Here is a 26588-nt window from a genome sequence, read left to right on the forward strand (position 1 = left end):
ATTTCTGAGTGAAAACCTGAGACATGGTGTAGTAGAAGCAGGTGAACAGTGGAGCAACATAATATATAACAATTTATTAATGTCTTTGTGTCTTGCCCCAACCTCATGTGTTTTCTCACCCCTTTTAAGTTGATCTGTTGTAACCAAACTTTTATTTCATTACCTCTGTGATGTCTCCTCTGGAGGAAAAATTACAACTCACCTGTTTTTCTAGCTCCATAATAATCTTCTCCTGTTGGTGAATCTGATGGTTCTTCATTTCCAGAACATGTTTTAAGCTCTTCAGATCTTTTTCTAAGTGCAGATATGGAGCTCGTACAATCTAGGAAATACACCAGTGATTTGGTTGACCAGCCATAAATGCATATTCAGACATAAGATAAAGCTTCCTCAATGTACCCAGAGGTTTAGGAGTCTCAGTGATGTGAAAATCACGTGGACCTGGGCCTCCCCAGCCCATCTGAACCCTGATGTTCTCTCCTAGACCATCTCTGTGACTGGATATCCAATAGTACCTTTCTTTTGACCAGCCTCATGGCTAGAAAGATGGGATACCAGGTTGTTCAGTATTCCCATTCCTACTCATAGCTTGGGAACTGCATGAGGTGTTTTATGATTGTGCAGGGATTTTGGCTTGGGAAAAGTACAAACATGAAACTGAGGAAACGACAAGGGGGCAGAGGTGAAAACTACAGTGCTCTGCCTTGCCCACACCACTGCATCACAGTGCCTGTTAACAAAGATCAGATCTCGTAGGTAAAAGTTCCTCCTCTGCTCGAGAACTTCAGATGCAGGGGATTCTAGGGTTCAACTTATGGGCAGAAGATCTGCTCTGAATTATATTGATGGAATGCTGTTGCTGACTTAAGCTGTTCTGGGTTTCTCCCAGTGTAACTCATTCCAGTGAACTGCCTGGTAGAACTTGGCATTAACCTCATTGTGACACAGCAGAATTTGTCCTTTCATGTAAATTAAATACTGCGGCGGAGGTGGAAAGGGACTGATGCTACCTGTCCTGTTTCAAAGATTTGTGCTCCTTTCCTAAGGAGTTCTCTTACCTAAAAACTCACTGAGCCTCTTGCTCACCCCACTGTTTTCACTGACTGACCCCTCTGTCATGTTGATACAGCTGCCCATGGGGTTGTGCTGTGAACACACTGAAATCCCCCAAGTTAAAAGAAAACTCTTTTTGGAGAGTCATTTCAGGGTTAGTTCATTTCAGATAAACGGCATGGCCCAAATAGGCAGCAGCTAAATAGATATTTCACATGACAGGGCTGACCCCTGCAAGTCCAGAAAAAAAATGAGGGAATACAGAGGATATAAAAGAAGTTGGTTCAGAAGGCACAAAAAAAGAGAGAAATCTAAATGTGGAAAGGTAAAAAGTAAAGAGAAAGAGAGGAAGAAGGGAAAGAAGAATAGACAGCAGTAAGGACATACTAGATGGAGTTAATGTAATATTTTGGAAACAGAGCTACAAATACTGGGTGAAAGAATAAAGAAAAAGAAGTAAACTCAGAAAATTATGGACTTAGGCTAAGATTTCTGTCTCCTCCTCAGAGCTCAAGATCTGGGGTCTCAGTTGGGATCTGCCCTCCAGTTCCTGGGGTAAGGATCCCACTGCTCTCCAGCGAATCGCGTGATGTGAGCCGTACTTAGAAACACATATCTTGATGACTGTATAGTTATAGTTGCTGTCTACCTTCAGTTGTTCCTCAGTGTTTTTCTTCAAAGCCTCTTCAAATCGATCTGCTTTGGCCTTAAGAGATTGGTTCTGGAAGGTGAGGGTGTCTATCTGGTCCTGGAGAGGAGACACACCAACGAACACACCAACCGTGTTATCACCCCTCTTACATTCATACACGTCAATCTGCACTGTGAAACTGCCAGGGAAGTGGAACAAGGATTAGAAACTCCTGCAAGGTGGTATTTTTTACATAAGGTCACTTAAGCATACAGCGGGGTTTTTGATAACCCAGTGCCTCAGGGAATCCTGAAATCCCTGCAATGCCTGCGGCTGGCTGACACTGGCTGGCACTAGCTCAGGAAACATCTTTGATGCTAAATCACCTCATCACCTTGAGCTGGATAAGAATTAGAACATCCTTCCTTAAAGGAGCCGGCATTTATCTGATAGGCATGAAAGAGACCATTTGCGTAGTCTCTGGAGTCTGAATGAGGCGGTAGATACCCTGTTCCTGCTTCCTTCACCTTTCTAGGCTTTTAACACGGTAACAGGCAACAATGAGTTAAGTGGTGTGGACTGTGAATGATCATCCTTTCATCTCAGAGCTACACACAGGAACAACATGTTATTTTAAGCAATCATATTACTGCTACCATCAAAGGCATTCCTGTTACCTCTCTATATACAACAGTAAAGCCACAGTTGCTGTGAAACCGGTATTCTTATCTTTCATATATGTAATTTCATGGCTGTAACATTACATCAGTGCTCATTGCTCAACTGCTGACATGCCTTGAACTGTCACAGCCGCATAAGGAAGGCAGTGACAGTTGCTGCGTGCAACAGTATATGCTAGTCAGAGGTTTTAAAAATTGTAATTTATCTCTGCTTATAAAATCAAACAGAGCTTGTGTTATTTGCTGTGGCATCTTTACTTGTCCACACAAGATTTCCAAACTCAGCGTGAATCACAGGGGCATGCTTCTGCCCTCCCCTCCTTGGGATTTCTTCATCTAGAGAGTGAGAAGAGCATGGAGTTGTTAGAAGGACTGAAAAAGCCAAGATGACCTTGAGGCTGGTGTTAAATAGTGGGAATTGGGAGATATGATGCGCAGGGCTGACCCTGGCTGGCCATAACCTGGCATCCTTCATCACATTGCCTTCTGGTGGGAATGGAGACGTGTCTACACCTTGGGACTGGCTCCCCCACATTCAGGCAGTGGGGAAGAGTTTAAAGCACAGGCATAGGGCCAGGCAGGGAGAGGTCAGTGTTTCTCACCGGAGGGTACCGTGTAAACAAGGTGATGCTCACAGCCACCACAGGTGCTGGAGCTCTCCCCACCATGGAGAAAAAAGCTCAACTTCGCTCCTTGTGCTGGGGCAGCAGTCAGCAGGGTCAAAAGGGCATTTCTTTGCTTTATCCAGCTGCCCTCTCTTTTCTTTCAGATAGCCAGCATTTTGCTGAACCAGCCAAGTGGGAGGAATAAACCTGAACGGGCACCTTTGCTGCTAGGTCCCAGTTTGGACAGGCAGAGGACAAGAGACACTATAGCTGGTAAGATGCAATGGCCTCGTGCACTGACAGCTGGCAGCAGGGCTGGAGCTGCCCTCTCAGCTGCTCCATGACATCATTGCAGGGGTGGGAAATAATGAAGCTGCTAACCTGGAGTGACAGCCGCAGTTTTTCAAAATTCTCTTCTAATTGTGCCTTTTCCAGTTTGTGAGCTGTATTCAGTTCTGGGGAAGATACACAGACATGACATTACTAAGTGAAATGCAGCAAAACAAGGTCCAAGAGCACAGATATCATGAGCCAAGAGCAATTTGGGATGCAGTTTTAGGGCATGGAGGTTGAGTAGAAAAATGGTAGTAATATACTGTGACCTTAGGTGAATTCTTTTGAAGAACAAGATTTCCACATCTTTCACTGGTTGCAGGTACCTCTATTTCTATGTAACCAGATTCTTATTTTTCAGAACTGCTCAGAATTCCCGGCTCCCAGGGGCTCAGATCTCAAAAGGGTCAGTCTGACAATGGATCATTTACCAGTTCAGAGTCAGTATCCTCAAATCAAAGACTTTTAAATTAGATATATTTAAAAGCTTGGTTTGCAATTTCTTTGGGGAGATAGAGAGGAGGGCCAGCAACTCAGATGCAAAAATGCAAACGATAGTGCTTCTCCAGGAGCTGTGGTAGATGACCTGTGAGATTTATTTCGTTAGTGAGACCTACAGAGCCCAAAGACAAATAAGTCCTCCATTTATATTACATGATTTAAGGTATCACTACTAGAACCACTCACCCTGGACTTAATAATAACCAAAGTGGAATAAAGTTTAATCTCTAAACCAATGGCATCAAACTGTCAATCAGTACAGCAGTAGCACCTACCTTTTTATTATATGGACACTCTATATTTTGTATCTTTACCCCCAACCCCATGGGGTCCTGCCCCCTAACCATTGCTCTCTAGCCCCAGTATCAGCAGTAATAACGCTCATGCTCGAGTGTACAGGGCACCAGACCTCAGCTGCTGCAACGCCTTTTCCATGCACAGGAGGGCATTTCACACCCACACCAGGAGCAGGGAGTGCAAACTTTGGCCACCAAACCCTTGCTAAACCACAGCCAAGTTTTATCAGCAGGGAATACTAACAAAAATGGACAGATAAAAATATCCTCAAGCAAGGAACAGCTGTTTTTTTTTTCTTTTCAAAACTGTATATGTTAATTTAAAATGGTATGCTAGATACCATTTCTGCCCAAGGAAAGGGGAACAGACTGTTCTCAGCTTTCATTATGGCCTGTGTCTCTAATTGACACAGTGCAGAACTAAGCAATACGGCTCAGTTTGGGGAAAGCTGTGGGAAAACCTACTAGAGCTATTTAAAAATTAGACCCACATGCTTAAATGTAAAAAAAAAAAAAAAACACAACCAAAAGAGGAGTGAGATTGTACAGTTAACTGATAAATATCAGCTAAAGCATGTACAAAGACATGTATTAACACACTGAACTGGAAGGGAGGAAACAGCTCCGTCTGCAGCATCAAATCCCATGGAAAGGTCATAACACAAAATAAAGGTAAGAATGCTGAAGTGCAGATTTGCACCACCGTGTGGCTTTGGTGTGCTCAACATGGCCAGACTTTGCTACTGAAAATCACAGAATCACAGAACAGTTTGGGTTGGAAGGGACCTTTAGAGGTCACCTAGTCCAACCCCCCTGCCAGGAGCAGGGACATCTCCAACCAGATCAGGTTGCTCAGAGCCCCATCCAACCTGGCCTTGAATGTTTCCAGGGATGGGGCATCCACGACCTCTCTGGGCAACCTGTTCCAGTGTTCCACCACCTTTATAGTAAATAACTTCATCCTTATATCGAGTCTGAATCTACCTCCTTCTATTTTAAAACCATTACCCCTTGTTCTTTCACAACAGGCCCTGCTAAAGAGTTTCTCCCTATCTCTCCTGCAGGCCCCCTTTAGGCCCTGGAAGGCTGCTATAAGGCCTCCCTGAAGTCTCCTCTTCTCCAGACTGAACAGCCCCAACTCTTTCAGCCTGTCCTCGTAGGAGAGGTGCTCCAGCCCTCTGATCTTCTTCGTGGCTCTCCTCTGGACTCAATTCAGATGAGTCTTGGTTTTAGAAGCAGCGTAGGCATTCAGGCACTTAAATTCAGAGATGTTCAATGAGCTCTAGCCTCCTGAGCAGTGAAGGATTAGGATCTTGAGAAAAGTCTGTGCGTGAAGTGAGGTGGAATTTGGACTCTATGTTAAGTTACCCATGGAGAAAGCCTTATCTTCAGCCCAAAGACCCCTCAGATAGTCTCAGGTCCAAGTTAGATGCTATACACGCTGCACACAGCTCTCCCTCTTGCTTAGCATGAACCTGGTGGTCCATCCCACATAAAAACACTAGACCAACACAAATTTTCATAGAATCATAGAATGGTTAGAATTGGGAGGGACTTTCAAAGGTCATCTAGTCCAAACCCCCTGCAAGGAGCAGGGACATCCCCAACTAGATCAGGTTGTTCAGAGCCTCATCCAGCCTGGCCTTGAACGTTTCCAGGGATGGGACATCAACCACCTCTCTGGACAACCTGTTCCAGTGTTCTACAACCCTCAATGTAAAAATTTTTTTCCTAATATCTAATCTAAATCTACCTCCCTCTATTCTAAAACTGTTTCCGTATCATCTGCTCTGGAGGTATAAAATCCAGGCTTACAGTATCTCACTGCAGTGCTAATTCCAGCGCTAGAATAGGTCTGTAGCCATTGAATTGTCTTGGACTTACCTTGAATCTTGCAGTCGTTCTCATCCTGCAGTACTGTAATGGTGACTATGTGGTTATTTTCCAGCTGTAACATTGCAGCTTCATGTACAGCTGTGATATCTTCCACCTGTTCCAACAACAATGAATGGAGATATGGACACACGATTAGACGTGCTGTGGCACATTGACAAACCCCTGCTAGAGAGCTCCAGTGAGCTGGGAACAGTAAAGGGATCTACTAAGTGTGACATTTCCAGCACCTGAGCCAGTTTTACTAATTACGAAATTAATACCTTCAGCGGTAGTGTGTAGTCACTGTTGATAGCATTTTTGTTCTTTTAACTTAATGGTGATAAAAGAGGTACATAAGAAAGCAAAAGGCCAAAAAGCCCTTAAGCGAAAAAGCCATTTATAAAATGTTCAGAAATCTCAACAATCCATTAATCTAAATTATATTAATGACACAACTCCCTCTGACAGTCAGATAAACATGCGCAGTTCTGAGCCATCCTGGTTTTTGTCTTCACGGCACTTTGCTGCAATGATTTTTATTGTAAAGTCTTGAATTAACTTGCGTGGAAAGTGCATATATATTCATAGTTGTAAAATATTTATTTCTAGAGAAACATTTAAATTATTATCAGTGAGCAGGTAAAATGAATTGCAATCTATCACACTTCTACGTGAGAAAGCATATCCTACAAAGTCATTGTCATAGTTCAGCCCTGATCGGACCAGACTACGCAGTCTCTCTCTCACTCCCCCCACCTTCCGAGAAAACAGGGAGAGAAAATATAAGAAAAACGGCTCGAGGTTTGAGATAAGGACAGGGAGAAATCCTTAAAGTTACCGTCACGGGCAAAACAGACTCGACTTGGGGAAAACTATTCATTTATTACTACAAATAGCAGGATAATGAGACAGAGAACAAGATAACCTCCATCCACCCCTCCCTCTTCCCAAGCTTAACCTTATCTCTACTACCTTCCCCTCCCGAGAGGCACAGGGGGGAAGAGGGAATGGGGGTTGTGGTCAGTTCATCATACGTTGTTTTACGCCGCTGCTTCATGGTTGGGGGAAGAACTCCTCACATTCCTCCCCTGCTCCAGCGTGGGGTCCCTCCCACGGGCCACAGTCCTTCGTGGAACTGCTCTGGCATGGGTCATCCCTTCCACAGGGTGCAGTCCCTCTAGAACAGCTGTCCCAGCGGGCCCTCCACGGGCCACAGCTGCCTTCAGGCATCCACCTCCCCCGGTGCGGGGTCCTTCACGGGCTCCAAGTGGATCTCTGCTCCTCCGTGGACCTCCATGGGCTGCAGGGGGACAACCTGCTCCACCATGGTCGTCACCACAGGCTGCAGGGGAATCTTGGCCAGGAGCCGCATTACTCCTCCCCCTCCTTCTGAACTGACCTTGGCGTCTGCAGCCGTTCCTCACAACAGGCTGGTAGATGTCTCTCAGGATCTTTTTTACATCTTATTCACTTCTCATCTCCTCTCCACTTCTTGCACTTCTTGCACTTCTTGCACTTCTTCACTTCTCGGGCTGGACCGAGTCGGGCCCAGTCGGCTGCCTGGCGAGAGGCCAGAGGGTGAGGCCTGCAAGGCCCATGAGGCCTGCGCCTCCCCCTCTGCGCCTCTGCCCCCGCTCAGCTTCTTCACATCTTCTCTCCTCTCTTTTTTTTCTGTTTTCCCTTTCTTAAATACGTTATCGCAGAGGCGTTATCACGGAACATTCTGCTACCAATCGGCTCGGCCTTGGCCAGCAGCAGGTCCGCCCTAGGCCCAGCTGAGTCCCCTGAACAAAGGGGAGCGACTTCTAGCAGTTTCCTACAGAAGCTACCACCTTAGGCCCCCCCTTACTAAACAAAACCACGACAGTCATCAATACCCAAATTCCTGTAATCATAGAATCACTGAACAGTATGGGTTGGAAGACCTTTAAAGGACATCCAGTCCAATCCCCATGCAAGAAGCAGGGACATCTCCAAGCAGATCACGTTGTTCAGAGCCCTGTCCAACCTGGCCTTGGATGTTTCCAGGGATGGGGCATCTACCACCTCTCTGGGCAACCTGAGTCCACATCCAAAAACAAATTGACAAAAGATACTGACAACATCTTTTTAAGTGCAGACACAAGAGTTTTCAGTTTGGTGTGGAAGTACACAAGACGACAGTGAAGCCACAAAATTTTTTCCTGATCTCATATTGAGGCTAGAAAGAGGTCCTGCTGCTGCAAACTACCCAACAAACTCCACCACACACCACACTGCACACAGCCATCAGGGGAGCAGGGGATGCAGCTGGAAGAGAGCTGTGGGCAGCCTGTGTTCCTGTGCACCCGATGGGTGTGGGACTCCTTCATTATATTGTTTGTTACTAGGCTTGGGTAAATGCGAAGGGAGATCCCCAATGATGGTGTTTTGATATGCATCATTAAAGAAAACACAGTGAGAAGTGGTGATCAAGGTTAAGTCAGTGGTCCAGAGGAGTTCCCAAATGCAATGTATTCATTTGCTTTTCTGGCTTTTGTAATAACGGTGATCTTATTCCCTACATTTAACACATTATCTGTGATATCTGGCAATGCAGATGATCAAACTATTTCATTCTTACAATGAAACAGCTGTTCATTGCAAAGTGACTTGACTTTAAACAGCTTTTTTTTGGCTCACTGTTATGTTAAATAATGGTAGAAAGTTATGGCAGCTGAGCATGTCCTGACTGGAATAAATGTTATTTCACTGCACTTAACTGTCAAACGTGTTAGATTACCCAACAGAAGCAAAATTTCCAACTGTATTGGAGAAAGCATGCTCTTAGAATGAAAGACAGGCATTTATCATGGAATTTTAAATTATCCAAACTAATTTTCATAATAATGTGGGAGACAACTCAGTAGTGAAGAACTGCTTGCAAAACAATGGGAACTCAGCCTGCGGATATATTGCATGAAAGAGCAGGGAAAGGGGGGCTAGATGACTCAATGGACTACTAATGGGATAGAGACTATCACTTGACTTTTCCCAGAGCACTGTGTCCTTATATATGATGTCTGTGCACTGAAACCTCATGAGCATTGCCATGTTATTTACCTCACCCTTGCTTAAGTCTTTATTCATACTCTAATTGCTTCTCAGCTGAGCACCACCCCATAGGAATGATTATGCTCAACTCCAATGCCTTCAGAAGGTGAAGGGGTCTCCACTCGCTGCCACTATCCTTGGCAGGTTATTTATCTATAAAGCCAATTAAATATGTTTCAAATGGTCTGCAGGGATTTTTACGTCTTCTGTGTGTTTCATATCCACATCCCAAATGACTTTTTAATCTTCCACTGTGACCTCCTGTCTGCAATTTTTCATAGCAGGTAGTCTACCTGGCACTGGGAAGCAGATCTCTTGGATGCTAATTCCAACTTCAACATTAACTTACTCTATAGGATTGATCAGCTCACTTAACCCGTGTCATGGTTATTTCTGGCTATAAAAAGAAGCTTAGGTGGGATTTTTAAGGCTTAATTAAGTAAAATCAAGAGGACACTCTAGTGGGAGAAGTTCAATAAACTGGTGGACAAAAATGCTTGAGCTGAGCAGCTCAAGCAAGAAACACTGGCAAGCCAGGATCACAGCCTTTACTTCGCAATTTTGCCCTTAGCTGCAAGGGGACATGAGAAATATCGGGATGCATTGGCACACATGACTGGTTTGCGAGGAGTTTGGCTCTCATGCTTTTCTATGCTGAAAGAGCCACCTTACCTCCTCAGAGATAGCTGAGCCTCCAAAACCTGACAACTGTGTATCCAAAGAAACAACAGCTCTCTGATACTAAACTAAATGGTGACTACAAAAATACAGTGTGGAAGACTAAGTTGTGACTGGAAAACATGGAAGTAGGATGACTAACTTCCAAATTAGTTGTGGGGATACAGAAATACCTGCAGATCCACAGTTAAAAGAATTTTGCTATTGTTATTGCCTTAATGAATGCTCTAGCAAAGTGTTCTATGGTTCTATGAAACTCAAATTGTCCCATGCAGTTGGACAGCTCAAGGACAAGGCTTTTCTTATGTCCAGCGTAAAAGCTCTAGCTCAGGGGTTAGGTGCCTCTGCTCTAATGCTGATCAGGACTAGCACTAGCTCAGCAGCATCAGAGCTGAATGACTCTGGTCCCTTGAGCAGGCTTGCTCATTTTGGCATGCTCTGAGCTGCGTCCTGCTCTTCCTCCGAGCAGAGGAAGGAAAAAACAGAGGATTACAAATGCTTCAGGTGAGCAGCTGTTGGGGATCCTTATTCCTCACGCACTTTGGTTCCTAGACTAACAAAGTCCCCCTTTTCCTTGGCCAAGAAACATTGCTAGTGAGCAGCTTTCCAACCTGGCCTGTCATCCTCCTCCAATCCAAGAGCACTTGACACGGCGTGAGTGTTCGGCAGAGTAGGAATTCAAAGGGAAAATCTGCTTCTGCTAGAACCCATAATGAGATGTTAACAGAACCATGGATTGAAAAGACAGGCTTAAACTCCAAGATACTAGGGTCATAGCAGCACTTTCAAAACAGTGGAGAGAAATGTTTGTGTTATCTTCAGTAATTCAGGGAACAAAGAGCTCTGAAGCAAACCAAAGGTCTGGAGGAGAGAGAACTATTTGTTCCACAGAGGGAATGATGTGTTTCCATTGCTTCTGTGTGGTGGTGATGAATAGATCATAGAATCATAGAATGGTTAGGGTTGGAAGGGACCTTCAAAGGTCATCTAGTCCAACACACCTGCAAGAAGCAGGGACATCCCCGACTAGATCAGGTTGCTCAGAGCCTCATCCAGCCTGGCCTTGAACGTTTCCAGGGATGGGGCTTTCACCACCTCTCTGGGCAACCTGTTCCAGTGTTCTACAACTCGCATTGTAAACAATTTTTTCCTAATATCCAATCTAAATCTACCCCCCTCTATTTTAAAACCATTACTCCTTGTCCTATCACAACAGGCCCTACTGAACAGCCTCTCCCCATCTTTCTTGTAGACCCCCTTGAGGTACTGGAAGACCGCTATAAGGTCTCCCCGGAGCCTTCTCTTCTCCAGGCTGAACAGCCCCAACTCTCTCAGCCTATCCTCATAAGAGAGGTGCTCCAGCCCTTTTATAATTTTCGTGGCCCTCCTCTGGACCTTCTCCAACTGGTCCATGTCCTTCTTGTGTTGGGGGCTCCAGAACTGGACACAGTACTCCAGGTGGGGTCTCACCAGGGCAGAGTAGAGGGGGAGAAACACCTCCCTCGATCTGCTGGCCATGCTCCTCTTGATGCAGCCCAGGATGTGGTTGGCCTTCTGGGCCGCAAGGGCGCATTGCTGACTCATGTTGAGCTTCTTGTCCAGCAGCACTCCCAAGTCCTTCTCCTCAGGGCTGCTCTCGATCCATTCTCTGCCCAGCCTGTATTTGTGCCTGGGATTGCCATGACCCAGGTGCAGGACCTTGCACTTGGCCTGGTTGAACTTCATGAGGTTGGCATGGGCCCACCTCTCCAGCCTGTCAAGATCCCTCTGGATGGCATCCCTCCCTTCCAGCGTGTCGACGGCACCACACAACTTGGTGTCATTGGCTGAGATGATGATGAGAACATGAGAAAAATAAGTATACTTCTATTCAAGTCCTATGGTGACCCATATCACCCTTTCTTGCACTGATCAGCTTGAGGGGGAAAAAACACTATCTGTTCTTGCGGTCCTGGGAGCCTGCAGAAACACTTCAAAGAGTAGCAGAGATAAGCCATAAACTATCTCAGCAAAAAATTAACTTGCGGAACAAATTCCTTCACAAATGCTAATGCCTGGTGATCCAGGAGAGGCAAGGCTTGCAGCCAGGGCTAAATATCTTCTACTGTGCAAAATAACACACTGGCACAGTGAAAGGGAAAAAAACCCAAGGCTTTTGGGAACACTATCCCTTCTTCATATCAGAAAACAAAGCAGAATATTTGAGGTATTGCATTGCAAGAAAACCATCTTGCGTAAACTGAAATGAGAACCAAAAGATGTGGCTCAGTACAGCTTCTGAGCATTTACAGAGAATTATTTTGAAAAATCTGGTTTAGAACACAAAAATCTGTTTGACAATGCCTTCTAATGCACCTTTGAAAATCAATGCACTAACAGAAAAAGGTAGTTCGTCCAGGACAAAACAGCCCAGTCGCATAAAGCCTTTGCATTTCACATTACAAGCCTGCATATTAGTAACAATGAGCAGGCACAGCAATTAAAATAGGTAAAAGCCAGCAAGAGTTCTGACACTGAAGAATCAAACCAAATCGCATGGCGGTACCCAGGGCAGCAGGCACTCTGGGGCACTGTCTGGGATGCCGTGTGTCTGTCTGACACGGCTGTCTGACCCATGTGCCAGTGAGGAGCACGCTGCGCCCAGCCCCAGCGTACCACTGGTGTACCACAATAAATCTAAAACCAGGCAGCTGTGACACGAGTGACATAAATTATCACCATCTCAGTTTGTATTTGCACTGTTATCCCAGGAGTGTTTTACAGTACATCAAGTACAGGCAGTAAAAGGTGTCATTTCCCTTTTTACAAATAGTTGACCTTAAAGACAGCGGGTTGTCATCTCTGCTGTACTGTGTTGGTGCTCTCTGCTCCTGCAAGCTCAGGGCACAAGCAGGGGGGAGCAGCAGCTCTGGAGCCTTGGCCATAGTCTCCTACTTCAGGCAGCAGCCTCAAAACACACACTGGGTATACCCCAAGATACAGAGCACACAGACATAAAAACCTCTCCTTGTCCTATGGTCACATCCATCCATCTCACAGACCACATTTACACAGCACTGCACCATTGCTGCCAATTTACATGGCCTCAGAGAGTGAAAAATTCACTCTCCACCATCTCCAGCTGCCCTGGGCATTGGCAAAACCCCCAGGTTGGAGAGAATGATGCTGGCAAACAGGGGTCTGTTGGCTGGGCTCACATTTTGCAGATGACTGGCCCATCAGATGCCCAGGTGGCATACCCATGGCACCATGGAGGCTGTGGCGTGTCAAAGTCTGATAGCACAGATTGCAGAGCGCACCTGAGTGCAGCAGATACTCATGTGAGAAAAGCCCTCACAAACTGTGGTGCTGAGCAAGGGGTAGGGGTTGCAGCTGGAAAAACTAGAACTGTATCTGCTGCTCACTGGATGACAAATGAGAAAAGGCCAGGTAAAGGCATTATTGCCATAAGCCAGAGCAGGATGTTTTGCCACCATCTGAGAGGTCCCCATAGGTGAGTTACAGTGTTTATTCACTCCAGCTGTTAAAAATAAGACTAAAGTAGCTGCATGTGAGAGTATTCCTGCCTACATACAGAAAGCAAAGTAAGGAGAAACACTTGGGATGTACAATCTAAGAAATTAGACTGAGTGGTGGCGCAGAAATCAGGGAACCCGGAACGTATCACCTGCTTGATGTTTAGGCTGCATGTCGCATGGGCGCTATCGCTTCACTGTTCTGCCCTTTAGCTAGCATTGCAGATAGCAACGGGCAGGGCCCTGCTGGCCTTACCTGTGTTGAGCAGATTCTTGTTCAACCCTTGGTTTCATATAAATGGACTAAAATTTGGGGAGCAAGCATGCACGGGCAACAGAGCTAGTCTTAGTATCTGTGTTGTAAAACATCTGGAAGCATGTGAAGACAAGACGTGGCAATGTAATGTGCTACTATGTAGAAATATCAATAGGAATAATAGGGAGGGAAAGCAGTAAAGATAGTCACAAATACATTTTTCTAGTCATCGGTTCATTACCAGTGTTTTCATGTTGGAGTGTTCAATGTATTTCATCACCTGAACCCAAGCAGTACTGACATGGTCTGCTCTTCAAAGGGCGCAGGTGGAGACTGACCTGATCCTGATGCTGCAGTTGGACTTGCTCCAGCTGCAGCCTGTGCTGCTCCTGCAGGCTCTCCCTCTTGGTGTTGTACTCCTCCTGCAGCTGCTGCTCCACTGCCTCCAGCTCCTCCTGCTGCTGCCTGCGAAGCAGCTTCACCTCCTCCTCAAAGCGTCTCTCCAGCTCCTCCTTCTCGCTCTGCAGTTTCTTCCATCTTGCTGTGTTGAGGGCTGTGGAGACAAAGCCATACAGTCAGGCTCTGAACTCCTTGGGAGCAAACAACGGCATCGGATCTGTTTGTACAACACTGAGAGCAGTGGTTCTCGCTGACTCTGGGGCTTCTGTGAATCTCAGCCATTAACAAGCTCTTATTGTCACTTCTCTCTCTGTCCTGCTCTCTCACGTACACATACCCATGTGCATTTGCTTACATAGAGGCACTGGCAGAGTACGCAAAAGCCCATGCAAAACTGGGATTTGATGAAGTATAATAATAGTAGTAATAATAACATTAAGAAGAAGAAGAAGAAGAAGAAGAAGAAAAAGCAGGGAACTCCATGGACCTGCAGAGTGACTGGATGTCCCCTCTTGGCCAGCACAGTCTTGGATCCAGAAATTAAGGCTTTGAGGCTTTTACTTTGCCCCAGATACAAGAAAGACCATGTGAGACAATCACTTGCCACAAAGCTCTTCAACTGGGATACAAGATTTTCCTTATCTCCTTCTCTCAAGCCACAGTCTTGGCTAAGTCCCCATTTCCAGTGATGTGTCTAGGCTCTCAAGGTGCATCCTGTGTACATATTATGCAGGGTGTGTGCTTGACCGCTTGTCCAGGAGAAGGAGATGCATCTCATACATCCCATTTTCCAGCTGTTAGAAGCTGCTCACCCCATAAACCTGTCTTTTGCACCAGCTCCATCAAGGACCTCTTGAATGCATTAATGCACACTTGCTTAAAATATTTTTACTCTCAAACCACTATCTTGTGTGCTTCATGGAATCAGAGAATGCAAATGAAAGGCTGGTACTGAAGGCAATCAGAAAATGTGAAATTTTCACTCCTGTGAACTAACCCAGTGACCATGTCTCTAAATTCACAATCATGCCTACAACTAGTTTCAGGAGGTGTAACTCCACCAGCTCCATCAAGTCAAGGATATCCAGTCTATTTCCCCATTTGGTTCCTCACCTGTGTTGTTCCCTGGGTCCCAGGACAGCAGTGTCACGAACCTTTTGCTTTTTGCACAAGCAGGAATTTTTTGCACAAACAGTGCCCTTGGCCTTTTGCTTTGCTAAAGAACAGTTGCAATCAATCCAGATGTTGAAGAACCTGATGCAAGTTGGACAAGGTCAGCCAGACTACATTTAGAGAGCACGCTTGCTCACTTCCAAAGATCTAGCAGGTAAGAGGTGATTAAAATCATCATGACCATAACATTCAGAACAACACTAGAGAGGAAGAGATGTGTTTTTAACAGCACTGCTAGACCTTCTTTCTGATCTTGACCCATAGCTGGTTTAGAAAAATGACCACTTTTTGAATGTACCATCTGTATTAGCCACTCATCCTTCCTTTGCCTTTCAAAACACATGTGCCATGCATAGACCTGTATGTAAACCAGTAAACTGGAAGCATATCTCTCCCTGGGCAGACAACTTCTAGACGTTTCAAAACCATATTTATCCTATGACTGCCATCTTACATTTGCTCAATGTCTGCAGCAAAAACCCCCATGTTTTTCCATCTCTTTCAACTATGGTATCAGACTGTTCATTTTTTCAGGATAGCAACAATTTGTCAGCTACTTATGGCTGTGACCACAGCTCATGTCAGGCGGATCCATCCAAGGTAGTTTGAGCACCCAAGCTAACCATCCCGTTCTCCACACAGATATTTTTCACCCTGTTTAGAGCTCTGCCTCCACGCTTACTGGACACTAATATCCAGACTTGGTCAGTGTATCAAGACAGATACCACCACTGGGGTCCTGTTCAGATCCTGATGTTTTTGGGAGCACTAAGAAGGACTCTGTGTCCCTTTCAAGCTCTCTGCTCCTTATAGAAAGAGAGGAAGTGAGTCAGAATCTGTCTTCTGGTAGTTTGGATTATAGGTCTAAACCCTCTCTCATGCTTTTTGCTTTTTTATTATCTTCAGCACGCGAAGCAATACCAGAGCTGGAGGACAAGGGATAACACTTGCAGTTCTGCGTTCAGAGGAATTCAAACTTACTCAAGCTTTAAATCGGAACTGTAATGAACCCCATCTCTCTCCAGCCTCTCTAATGAGATTACCCAGCACAGAGGGAGGACTGGGCAATGAAATGACATGCTTTAACCAAAAGAAAGTCCATGTGAAACATTTTCTGTAACCTGAAACATGAAACCGTTCGCATCTTGCAAATCAAACCCTGATGCAGGCGCAAAATGGAGGGAAGAGGAAAGCAGGGAAAGAGTGTCTGCATGGCATGTTCCCCACACACCCAAAAATGCTGTTGGAGGCCATTGCCCAGGAAATTGGTCCTATACTGAATATCAAACACCTGTAATGAGAAGGTGTGATCCCTACCACAGTCTCCCAGACTGAAACAAATGAGGCCAAGGACTGAAGTGGTGAGGAAAGACTGAATCTCTTCTTAGACAGGAGATGGACCTTTGTGCCTGGCTCTAATGGGACAGGAGTAGCAGAAGTTGACACCTGTGCAGCTCAGTACAAGGTCTGTGGCTCCCTTAATCAGCTGGGGAGTAGAAACCAGTGTGGGAGAGCCTGTCTTACTGGAGCCAGCCTTTAACCAGCTGCAGCTTCAGCAGGTGGTCTTGGTGAACCAGGCTGAATCATCTCCAGCAGGGCCCCAAAAACAGATGCCTGAACAGAAGACCCACTAATCTTGCTGGAAAATAGTGAATTTTGCTTTCAGGCATTGGGGTATGGATGCTGTAAAAGTGAGCTCCTCTTGTAGAAAAAAAAAAAACAAAAACACTAAGAAAAGTTATATAAATGTATGGCTGACATGGAACAAGACAAACAAAGCACAACTGCTATCGGCTGCTATTGAGAAGAGTTACATCCTGGTTTTCTTTTACTTTCTCTGTAGGTATTTCAATTGCTGCTTACAGGCTGGAAATGACTCTGACACATCATGGTGTTTCCTGGGATGACAGTGTGCTGGGTTAAATGAGAGCGGCTGCCTTTCCTTCCCTACTCCATGAGCACTGAGGGGCTTTTACAGAGCACAACAGATGAGCAAAAGCCATTTCAGGCTGTGCTGGGAAGGCGGGGGAGAGGGAGATGTCACTAACGGACGGATCCTCCCGCACAAACAGTCTGAGCTGCAGCCCAGCCTCCCCAGCCCTGGCACTTTGCATTCAGGAGGGGGACTCCCATGGGAACAGGGGGGCTGGCATCATGTTGCTTTGCACAGGATCCATCTGCTTCTGACATGAGAAATGGGCTCTTTGCCCAAAAGTGATGGCAAACCATGCAGACTCTGCTGTTCTTCCTGACCCTTGGCCACAGATTCACAGACAAATCACAGCCGCCTCACTCAGGTTAAGGGTCCTCTGAGGGGGAGGCATATCCAGGAGGAAGCTTTGCCTTTCCAACTCTCATGAACACAGATAATACAAATTTTAAACTTGACATCTGATCGTCTTCCATTCATCTAGGTTTCTATGCATCACCATACCTCCTCTCAACTCACTTCACATGTCATTGTCTGACAGCAAAGAAGCAGGTAATTCTGACATTTAATTTCCATTAGTTTGAATGGAAACAGCCAGTATTCAAAATCTCTTTTATTCCAGGAGTCTCAGTGTTGCAGCTGAAAAGTGCTTATATTTATAATTTATAAAGATGGGTGTCTTGAGCATAGAACGATTGCTTGTCATGTTTTTCTAGCCTTAGTACTTCTAGAAAAATACATGAGCAGATCTTATTGTGTAAAATAACAAGTCCCTCAGCATTTATAGAGGCCACATTCCTCCTCAGGGCCAGGGAGGGAGAAGCACTTTCCTAATTCACTGCATGCTGGTTTCAGACAAGGTGCAATACCTCACAGCAGTGCTGGGGGTAAAGGTGGACGGTGGTATCCAAGCCTAAATATTTTGCTTGGCTCCAGAAGGTTGCAGGTCTCCATAGGCTGCTTTACACATGCTCCATCACTGCTATTGCTTCAGCAGTGGTTTTATTTACCAAAAGATATTGCCTTAAAAACATATTCTGACTTTTCTGAACAGTGGATTGTATCTCACATTTTCTTCACTTTGTATAGTGGAATCCTGAAGTTTCTGTTGAACTTAAAGACTGTGTGCGTTCAAAATCAAGCATGTTCTGTCCCTAAATCACAATTCTGAATTAGAGCTATTGCCTAAACAATTAAATGTTGGACACACTGCCTGTATCAGCCCTGGCTAGTCCAGTCTTGTTTTACTGATTCATCAATGAGTCTTATATGGTGGATTTACACATGAGAAATCAGGAATTTCTCACCAACACCCAAGCTGTTAAACTGGACTCATTATTTTTAAATTAATGAGAGCCTATTTATCAAAGTGACTGAGACAAGTCAGAACTACAACTTGGCTGTAGTCAAAATAACAAGCTCTCATACTTCTTCATAGAATCACCTATGATTGCTGTTGTCAAATAGAGGACTGTTTCATTCTTTATTTGCATAAAGCCTGGCAGAATATATAAAATATTGTACAACATACAGATTCATTGGATAGCGAGACCAAAATAACACTCCTATAGCACAGGTGGGCTGCACATCTCCAGTAGCACCCACAATTCCAGCCTGCACAGCTTTAAAGGCAAAAAAGAACTGCACTGATGGGAATTGCTCTCATGGACATGGCATTTGCCATTTCACCTTGTCCACAGATTTAAAACACTAGTTGTTTCACAAAATTTAATCTTATAATTTTCTTCCAAAGGAAAACAGACTGTCCAGCAAATTTGACTTACACTAAAGACCTTCCAAATATATGGATACATATCAGGATTTGTACTACTGATTAATTTTTTTCATATCCTGCTGGAGTGCAATACCTGTACACGTTCATCTTTCTGTCCATTCCTGCTGAAAGTCCTTCTACCTGAGCATGTTGCATCTCAGGGTTGTATGGAGAGTATTACCTCCAACAAGCAGGACAGATCACCAGCCACTCCTGTCACTCCTGAACAGCCTCTGCTCAGCAACTTGGTGTCTCCCAGAGTGGTGGCTTGCTTAGGAAGAGGTGGCCTGTGATGGCTCCTCTCCAGTACACATGCCCGCAGGACCACTGAGGAAAGGACTGCCTCACACTATCTTTCCCCTTTCTGAGAAAGAAAGCACATACACATCTATGGCTAATCTGCCTTCTGAAGCAGTATAGCTCAGCTGAGACCTCAGATGGTTGTTCTGGAGTATTTGTAGTTCTTACCAAAACTGTCTCCATGTACTCCATCAGGATCCAGTTTTGTGTAGAGGAGGTATCTGTTGCTGCATGCACAAGAGCAATGGCAAGGGCAGGCAGTGCAGTGATCTCCTGTTACTGAATATGCTGCTCTGTGACCTCCAAACAGGCAGTCACAGAATCATAGAACAGTTTGGGTTAGAAGGGACCTTTAAATGCCACTTAGTCCAAACCTCCTGCAAGAAGCAGGGACATCTCCAACCAGATCAGGTTGCTCAGAGCCTCAGTCAACCTGGCCTTGAATGTTTCCAGGGATGGGGCATTTACCACTTCTCTGGGCAACCTGTTCCAGTGTTCCACCATCCTCACTGTAAAAAATGTCTTCCTTATGTCCAGTCTGAGTCTACATCCCTCTATTTTAAAACCATTACCACTTGTACTATCAGAAAAGGTCCTGCTAAAGAGTTTCTCCCTGTCTTTCCTGCAGGCCCCCTTTAGGTAGTGGAAGACTGCTATAAAGTCTCCCTGGAGCCTTCTCTTCTCCAGGCTGAACAGCCCCAACTCTCTCAGCCTGTCCTCATAGGAGAGGTGCTCCAACCCTCTGATCATCTTCATGGCCCTCCTCTGGACTTGCTCCAACAGGTCCATGTCCTTCTTATGTTGGGGGCTCCAGAGCTGGACACAGTACTACAGGTGGGGTCTCACAAGAGCAGAGTCGAGGGGCAGAATCACCTCCCTCAATCTGGCAAAGTTATATCACTGGTAAAGTTCTCCAGCAAAACCACCAGTGATTTGTATTTACTTCAGCTGTACAAACATGGTGTAAATGGAAGTAGAACTCTTTATCTCCAGAACTGTGCCTCTCTTTCCTTCCCATGTCACTTGGAAAAGCACTCATGAAAATGAGAAAACCCAACCTGCTAAAAAGAGGTAGAGTATTCAAATGAGAAGTGAGATTCAATGGAGAACTTCAGATATGCCCTGCCTAAAGAATGCACCAGTGGCAACAACTCCTCTGTGAGAGCTGTGGAGATGCAGAGGATGGATGAAGGCAGACATCAGGAAACAAGTGGAAATACTGTTTTGCTATTGCTGCAGTATTCTTCAGTCGTGAGGATAACAAAGCTTCCTATGAAATGATCATTTGCCAAAAAAAAATTCCAGAAGGGCACAGCAGAGAGCACAAGCTGTTGGGCATCAGAAAAGGGCTGTGCTCAGCTTTTCTACAGTGGGTTGTTATAGGCAAGGTGAAGACAAAGCACAGGGAGGATCTACAATTCTGCCTGCCTCATAGGAGTTTGGCCTAAGCCCCGCTTTGCGAATCAAGTCACCCTCCCAGCACACGACACAATCTGTGCTTAATGTGTGACCCAGCAACTGGGCTCCCTCATGCAGGGAAAGCTCAGAGGTCCCCCCTGTTCACAGCTCCAGTCATCAGTGGTTCCAACACCTCAGGATGTCCTGTCTAGATCAGAAACCAAACAGGAAAAGTGGTGCATGCAGATACACATGGAACACACAGGCCGAATGGGACACATTGCTTTTGCCATCTTTCAACCAGGAAGAGACCCTAGAGATATTACTAAGTTCTGAGCTTGGTGTCCTTCATTTTGTAGCTGAACTGCAAAACAAACGCACATAAGTAAAGCAATGCATTCCCAGTTACTGTACACCACAACAGTCCCAAGTTCCCACTTTTCATCACGCTATGCTTCTTCCTTGGCAGTGGTGGTATATAGTTTGAGAATGGAAGCTCTGGATTTATGAAGAACAATTTGTCTAGAAAGACAATGCACAACTAGCTCCAGCGTGTGTGGTGATGGACCCATCTTCACAACAAAGAGGTAAAATCACGGTTCCCTGCAAAGCCACAAAACCCCCTGCCACTGGGCTTCAGAAGACACTTCATCACATGCATGCAAGTTCCCCAGGATCAGGTCACAGGAAATAACTGCTTTTGTGTAAAGTGAGAAAACCACTTTGTTGTTACTTTGCTTGTACTACTTACCAATTTCATCCCTGATCTTTGCAAGCTCCGCTCCTAACTCCTTTATTTTCACAAGGGCATTTTCATTCTGTTTAAGGAAAAAGAGAGAAATATGTATAGTCCCCAGGTTTATCCCAGATAAGCACTTTCACATGTTCATTTAGTAAAGCAGATTAGATTGATTCCTCAGATGCATTTTTTTTTTGAGGGTGGGGAGAGGATTATAATGAATTCATTCAGTTTTTAAATCAAGCTTAGGAGCCACGACTCACTGGCTACAAATACCGTGTATCTCTATGAATACATGTATGCATGCTCACATACACAGGAGAGCACAGAATACTCTATTTACTCTTATGTGTCTAAAAAAGACATTTGTATTTTTCTATCATTTTGTGTTCAATCTGCATACCATTTATGGCTGGACTGCATGTATAAGATGGTTTTATTAGTTCTATTAAAACACTTTCATCTGTTCATGTCTGCATTTAATCACCTCTAAACACAGTAATATGCTCACACAGTCAAATTTGCAGCGCAGATTATTGTGCTTACACCATTCTAGGCATGGTGGGCATTCCCATACAGACACCACTAATGGCCTGACGTTCATGCCTATTTCCACATTTATTTCTGGTATTTTATTGTCTGTAAAGAACAAGAGCTCCTTTCCTCAACCTGTCTCAAAACAAAACTGAATGCTTAAGGAATTAAAACAGACAAGCTGGTCAAATGAAAATTAAAACATGTTTACATTAACAATACTAAAGTGTTATTACTAAAATGCAAGGACTTTGACAGCACATGTCTCAGTGCTGGGCAAACTGACAAAGAGAAACCTCAGGAAAATCTATTGCAGTTCGGTTCAGTACAATAAATCCCAGCATAATGGCTCAAGCATAAGGGCACTTTAAATTAGAATGTATCCTGAATCACATTAGGAAGAAGACAAAGGAACGTATCCTGCTGGGAAGATCAGGAATTATTAGGAAAACTAGATCAGGCTACTATAAATATGTTCTGGGTTAGAAAAGGTCAAGAATCTTTAAAGGACACTATAGAAAAATAATATTCAAGAGAAAATAGAGTGTAGTAGCAAGTGAAATTAAAAGGACCCCTAGAAAGTACATCTTACAGTAATAAAAAAGCCAGCTAATAAAAATCTCAGGCACAGAAAATATTAGTTCAGCAGCAAGATACATAGCAGATAGGACAGCAAATTAGTTCTGTCTTACCAAAATGAAAACAGAAAAAGAAAAGATATCAGAGTTTCTGTTTGTTTTTCCTGCACCTAATTTTTATCTCTGTTAGGAGAAATAACACAAGAGCTTTGGTTTTGGAATACGAGGAAATTGAAATCTGGAATTTAAATTAATCCTTTACATACTGCCCTTTTGGGGTGATTTCTACCAGATCCAAGGGACACACTTTCCAGCAAGTTTTGCTGTAAACTGAGTGAATAACTGAGATGATTTAAGCACTTTGGGTGCCTGAGGAGAATCAGGCGATGCAGGCATCTTTCTTACTCAGTTATGGGAAGAAGCCAGGCACGCAAGGCTGGGCTCCTCCAAACAGCCAGCTCCATATACTGCTGTGTAATGCACAGGGGCTTGTGTGCCAGGACTGCAGAGTCCCCACTCCCGACTGACTGCATTAGGCTCAGAATAAAATGGAGTTGGTTGCTTTGTTGTTTTGGATTTTTTTTTTTTTAGTAGAAAAGCTGTGAAAAAAAAAATAAAAAGGTCTGGATAAATTCAGTCTGGTATGTTAAAAAGACATAGCCCTTCACACAGATTCCCAAACCAGCAGTCTTGCAGAGATAAGGTTTCCCCTTTTGGAGAATATCACGGCATCCGCCCATACTGTCTGTTTAACTCACTGGCGTCATTTTAAGAAGTGCTCTTGACAGATCGCCAGGACTGGTGCCCTTGAAGGCGTGTGCACAGGGATATACTGCATATGGGACTTGCAGATGGGAAGAACCCTCTCAGATTATCAGCTCCCACTATTTGAAACAAAAGCCATTTAAAGCAAGGGAGCTCTGTACAAATCATTACCAGCACCTACGGATAAGCAGAACTCAGTGGTATTGTTACTATTGCACTTACACAAAGAAAATGAAAAGCAAATACAAAAGTTACATCCTAGGAAAAAAAAAAAAGTTGCTAAAATTTTGATTGATCCCCCATAAGAAATATTACAGACTCCTTTTTTTTTTTATGTTCTATTTTATCATAGATAAGGTTTGTCCTACCCCTGAGGACAGTGGGTGGTGAGACCTTCTCCAAGAGAGTGGAGAATCACCATGCTGCCAGCTTAAAAATGCTATCCTATAACTCAAACTCCAGCATGAAGACCACCCCACCAGGACAGCAGACTTCCTGGCTGCCCCCCACCATGCAGGAGCCATCTCAAGCAGCCTGTGTTGGCACAGCTCAGGTGCCTTCACTGTCACATGCCTGCCTTGACAATACTCCTTGCATTGTATTTTATTTTGGTTAGAGCTTTCTGACCGCTCTTCAGGACCTCATGTTTATGTATCCTGGGAGGTTACATGTGCAAGGTCTCTACCTTCTTTCTCAGAGTGTTCTTTTAGAGAGCAACAGCACATGAGTCCTTATCTTCATCTTCTGCAAGACAGGCAAGGTGTGGTTTTGGCTAATCATCGTATCAGCCTCATGATCCCCTGGATGCACAGTGAACTTACAAATCCCTGACATTTTCTGTTACTGTAACCTGCTTTGCCAGTGTAACATGACAGGTGCGCATGTTCTTGCAACCCACGTAAACATGTAAACACGACGCTAATGCAAAATGAAAAAGCCTTTCCTTGTTATCATCAACGTGGCTCTGCAGATAACCAGCACTTCAGTGTCAGTGCAGCCGGGGAACTGGGAACGTCAGCGCTTAGGAAATCAAACGTTACGTTAGAGCAAAACTGGATCTGACGTGAGAATGTAAGGCTATCAGGTCCAATGCTGAGAATCATACAGGCCCAACGTCAAAACATCAAAGCAATTAGAAAATTCACAAGCATGCAAGGAAAAATCTGCCAAAACAAATGTGTAAGAAACAAAATCAACAGGATATCCCATTGAATTAATCAATCTTCATTAATATTTATCTCAACAAGGTATTTGAAAGAGAAGACAGAGTAGGCAGGAACCTGTGCTGCCTTCCCAAGAGTTTTGCGTCAGATTCAGCATACTGAAGGAGCTTGGTAGGCACCATTCACTAGGCACCGGTTGGAGTCAAGCCATTGAGGGCGAGTGACTAAGGGCCATACCCAACTTGGGTTTAGAAAGGCTCAGCGACCATACCAGTGACATAGCCATTTCCAGTGGGTGAAAATGTCATAGACACTGTAAAGAGATTGTGTGATATCCAGCATTTCAGTGTGGCAGTTAAATGGCAAGTGAGAAAAAAAAATTGCTTTGATGTGGTTTGGGATTATTTTAATTTTTTTTTTTTTTTTTGGCCAAAATGTGAAAACAAAGCAGTGGCTTTTGTACAAATTAAAATGCTGCGTTTCTTTTCTGGGTACTTTTAATGAATGATGGATTTAATTATTGCTTGGAAAACTGATGAGAAAGATCTTCCATTGGCTGCATGCCGAGAAATGACTCTGATACTGAAGTAATTTTTGCAAAATAAAATTACGCTCATGATGGAGATCAACAAACTTTCTTCCTCATACTTGTACTCTACAACACAAGGGTTAAATCTTCTGTCTAGAATATGTCCCATCTCCTCAAGCAGAAAGAAAAATAGGATAGAATAGGTAGAATGTTATGTTTGCTCTGTGCTTAAACTACCACTCCGTTGAATAGGAGGCACAGTAGCAGCTCTTTTTCCTGTCATGAGCTTTATAACACACAGATCACCCAATATTTCTGCTGTGAAAGGCTCAGTGATGGACTGCATTTCAGCAAGTAAAACAGACATGGAAAACGGCACTCGTATTCTCCATTCAAACCAAAACTCCCTGAGGACAGACTGAGGTATGATTTATATTGGTTCAACATCTGAGCAGCTCCAGAAAAACTGGCAGGTAGTCAGGCAGGTAGGAAGGAAGCAAGAAGGAATTCATCCAATTAAATAACAGTCGTCATAACTTAGGAGTGTAGTTCAGAAAGAAACCTGCAGGATTTAGATATAACTGTGTGTGAGGATCTGGAAAAATAACTTTGTAAAAGACACCATGGTACTGGGCTGAGGATTGGCAAGGTGCTGGTGTCATCCGAACAGATTAAGAAGATAAGTAGGGACGAAGGCTTGGGGGAGAGGAAAGGCTCTGCTTTAGTTGCACGGAGCTTCAGCAGACAGCTAGGCATCCTCGAGGAGATATCATCAGGAAGACAGGTCCAGCTTTTACTTTGGACCAGGAATAATTGTGGGATGGGGAGGCAGAGTTGAGGTTTGCCTTAGAGTATCTTTCCTCTGAGAACTGCAAACTACCCGAGAGACACTAATTCATTAGAAATGCTAATTAACTAAGTTTCCAGATACTTTGCAACAATAGGTAAGAAATAGTACATCCACTGCTCAGAAAATTGCTCAGACTCACACAGGAAGTCAGCTGCAGCTAGGAAGTAAACACGGGAGCCTGGAGTTACCTCCCCAAATCGACCTATCTCTCCTCCCTCACAACTTAATATTCTGAGGTTGCTTATATTCTAAGGTCTGAATATACATACAGTATCTTCACAAATTCTTCTCAGTTCTCTATGATACCTTCTAAAAAGTACACACTGCACACAGATGCTCTGTGGCACTTGTTATTAAAACTGTTCCTTTAGAATAGCTTCTCTGTATCCAATGCTTTCAAAAGATTAAAAAAAAAAAAAAAAAGATTGACCTGCAAATGGTGCTTAGTCACTGTTATGCGTTATTCACAGTTCCCTGAGGCAAGGCCTTATAGTATCTTTGGAAAGAGAAGCATATACATTGGGAATTCTCTTGTACCAATAAATATTTCAGACAACAGTTGCAGAAGCAATAACTGAACCCCACTGCAGCTCGTGTTCAAAATGACCTACAATCTTCCTGCACAAAAGTGGTTTTAACACTGCTGTTTCAGTCACGCTGGTTCTCAGGTAACCCACCCTCACAATACTTTTCAGACTAAAGTTTACAAGCACCTAGATATCCCCCAGTGACTGTACTTTAACAAGTTTTATAGTAAGCCATACATTTTTTCTTAACCTGGTTAGCAGCATATCTCAAGCTATATTTAACATATGATTAGGTAAATTGGAGACACTATCAGCACTGCTATACCATACGTATATTTTAAAAAGCTGAACTCTAACAAAATATACTGCACAAGCATGTGTTTCTGCCAAGATATTTTCTATTAAGCAAATTAAATGCATATGCTCATTCTCTC

At 44.2% G+C, this 26588-nt stretch overlaps 1 protein-coding gene across 3 annotated transcripts in view; it reads right to left on the minus strand.

Annotated features, from left to right (window-relative positions):
- Positions 1 to 26588, minus strand: part of MTUS2 (microtubule associated scaffold protein 2) — a 317361-nt gene that overhangs the window by 12176 nt on the left and 278597 nt on the right. For all 3 annotated transcript variants that reach the window (XM_086772009.1, XM_086772008.1, XM_086772007.1), the window contains exons 9-14: positions 21221 to 21287; positions 13834 to 14048; positions 5984 to 6089; positions 3351 to 3424; positions 1703 to 1801; positions 203 to 322 (exon numbers count right to left, since the gene is read on the minus strand). In XM_086772009.1, the coding sequence (XP_086628135.1) occupies positions 203 to 322; positions 1703 to 1801; positions 3351 to 3424; positions 5984 to 6089; positions 13834 to 14048; positions 21221 to 21287 (681 nt within the window). The remainder of the gene's footprint in view (positions 1 to 202; positions 323 to 1702; positions 1802 to 3350; positions 3425 to 5983; positions 6090 to 13833; positions 14049 to 21220; positions 21288 to 26588) is intronic.

The sequence above is a fragment of the Chlamydotis macqueenii genome, chromosome 1, assembly GCF_036417535.1.
Source record: "Chlamydotis macqueenii isolate bChlMac1 chromosome 1, bChlMac1.mat, whole genome shotgun sequence".
NCBI lineage: Eukaryota > Metazoa > Chordata > Aves > Otidiformes > Otididae > Chlamydotis > Chlamydotis macqueenii.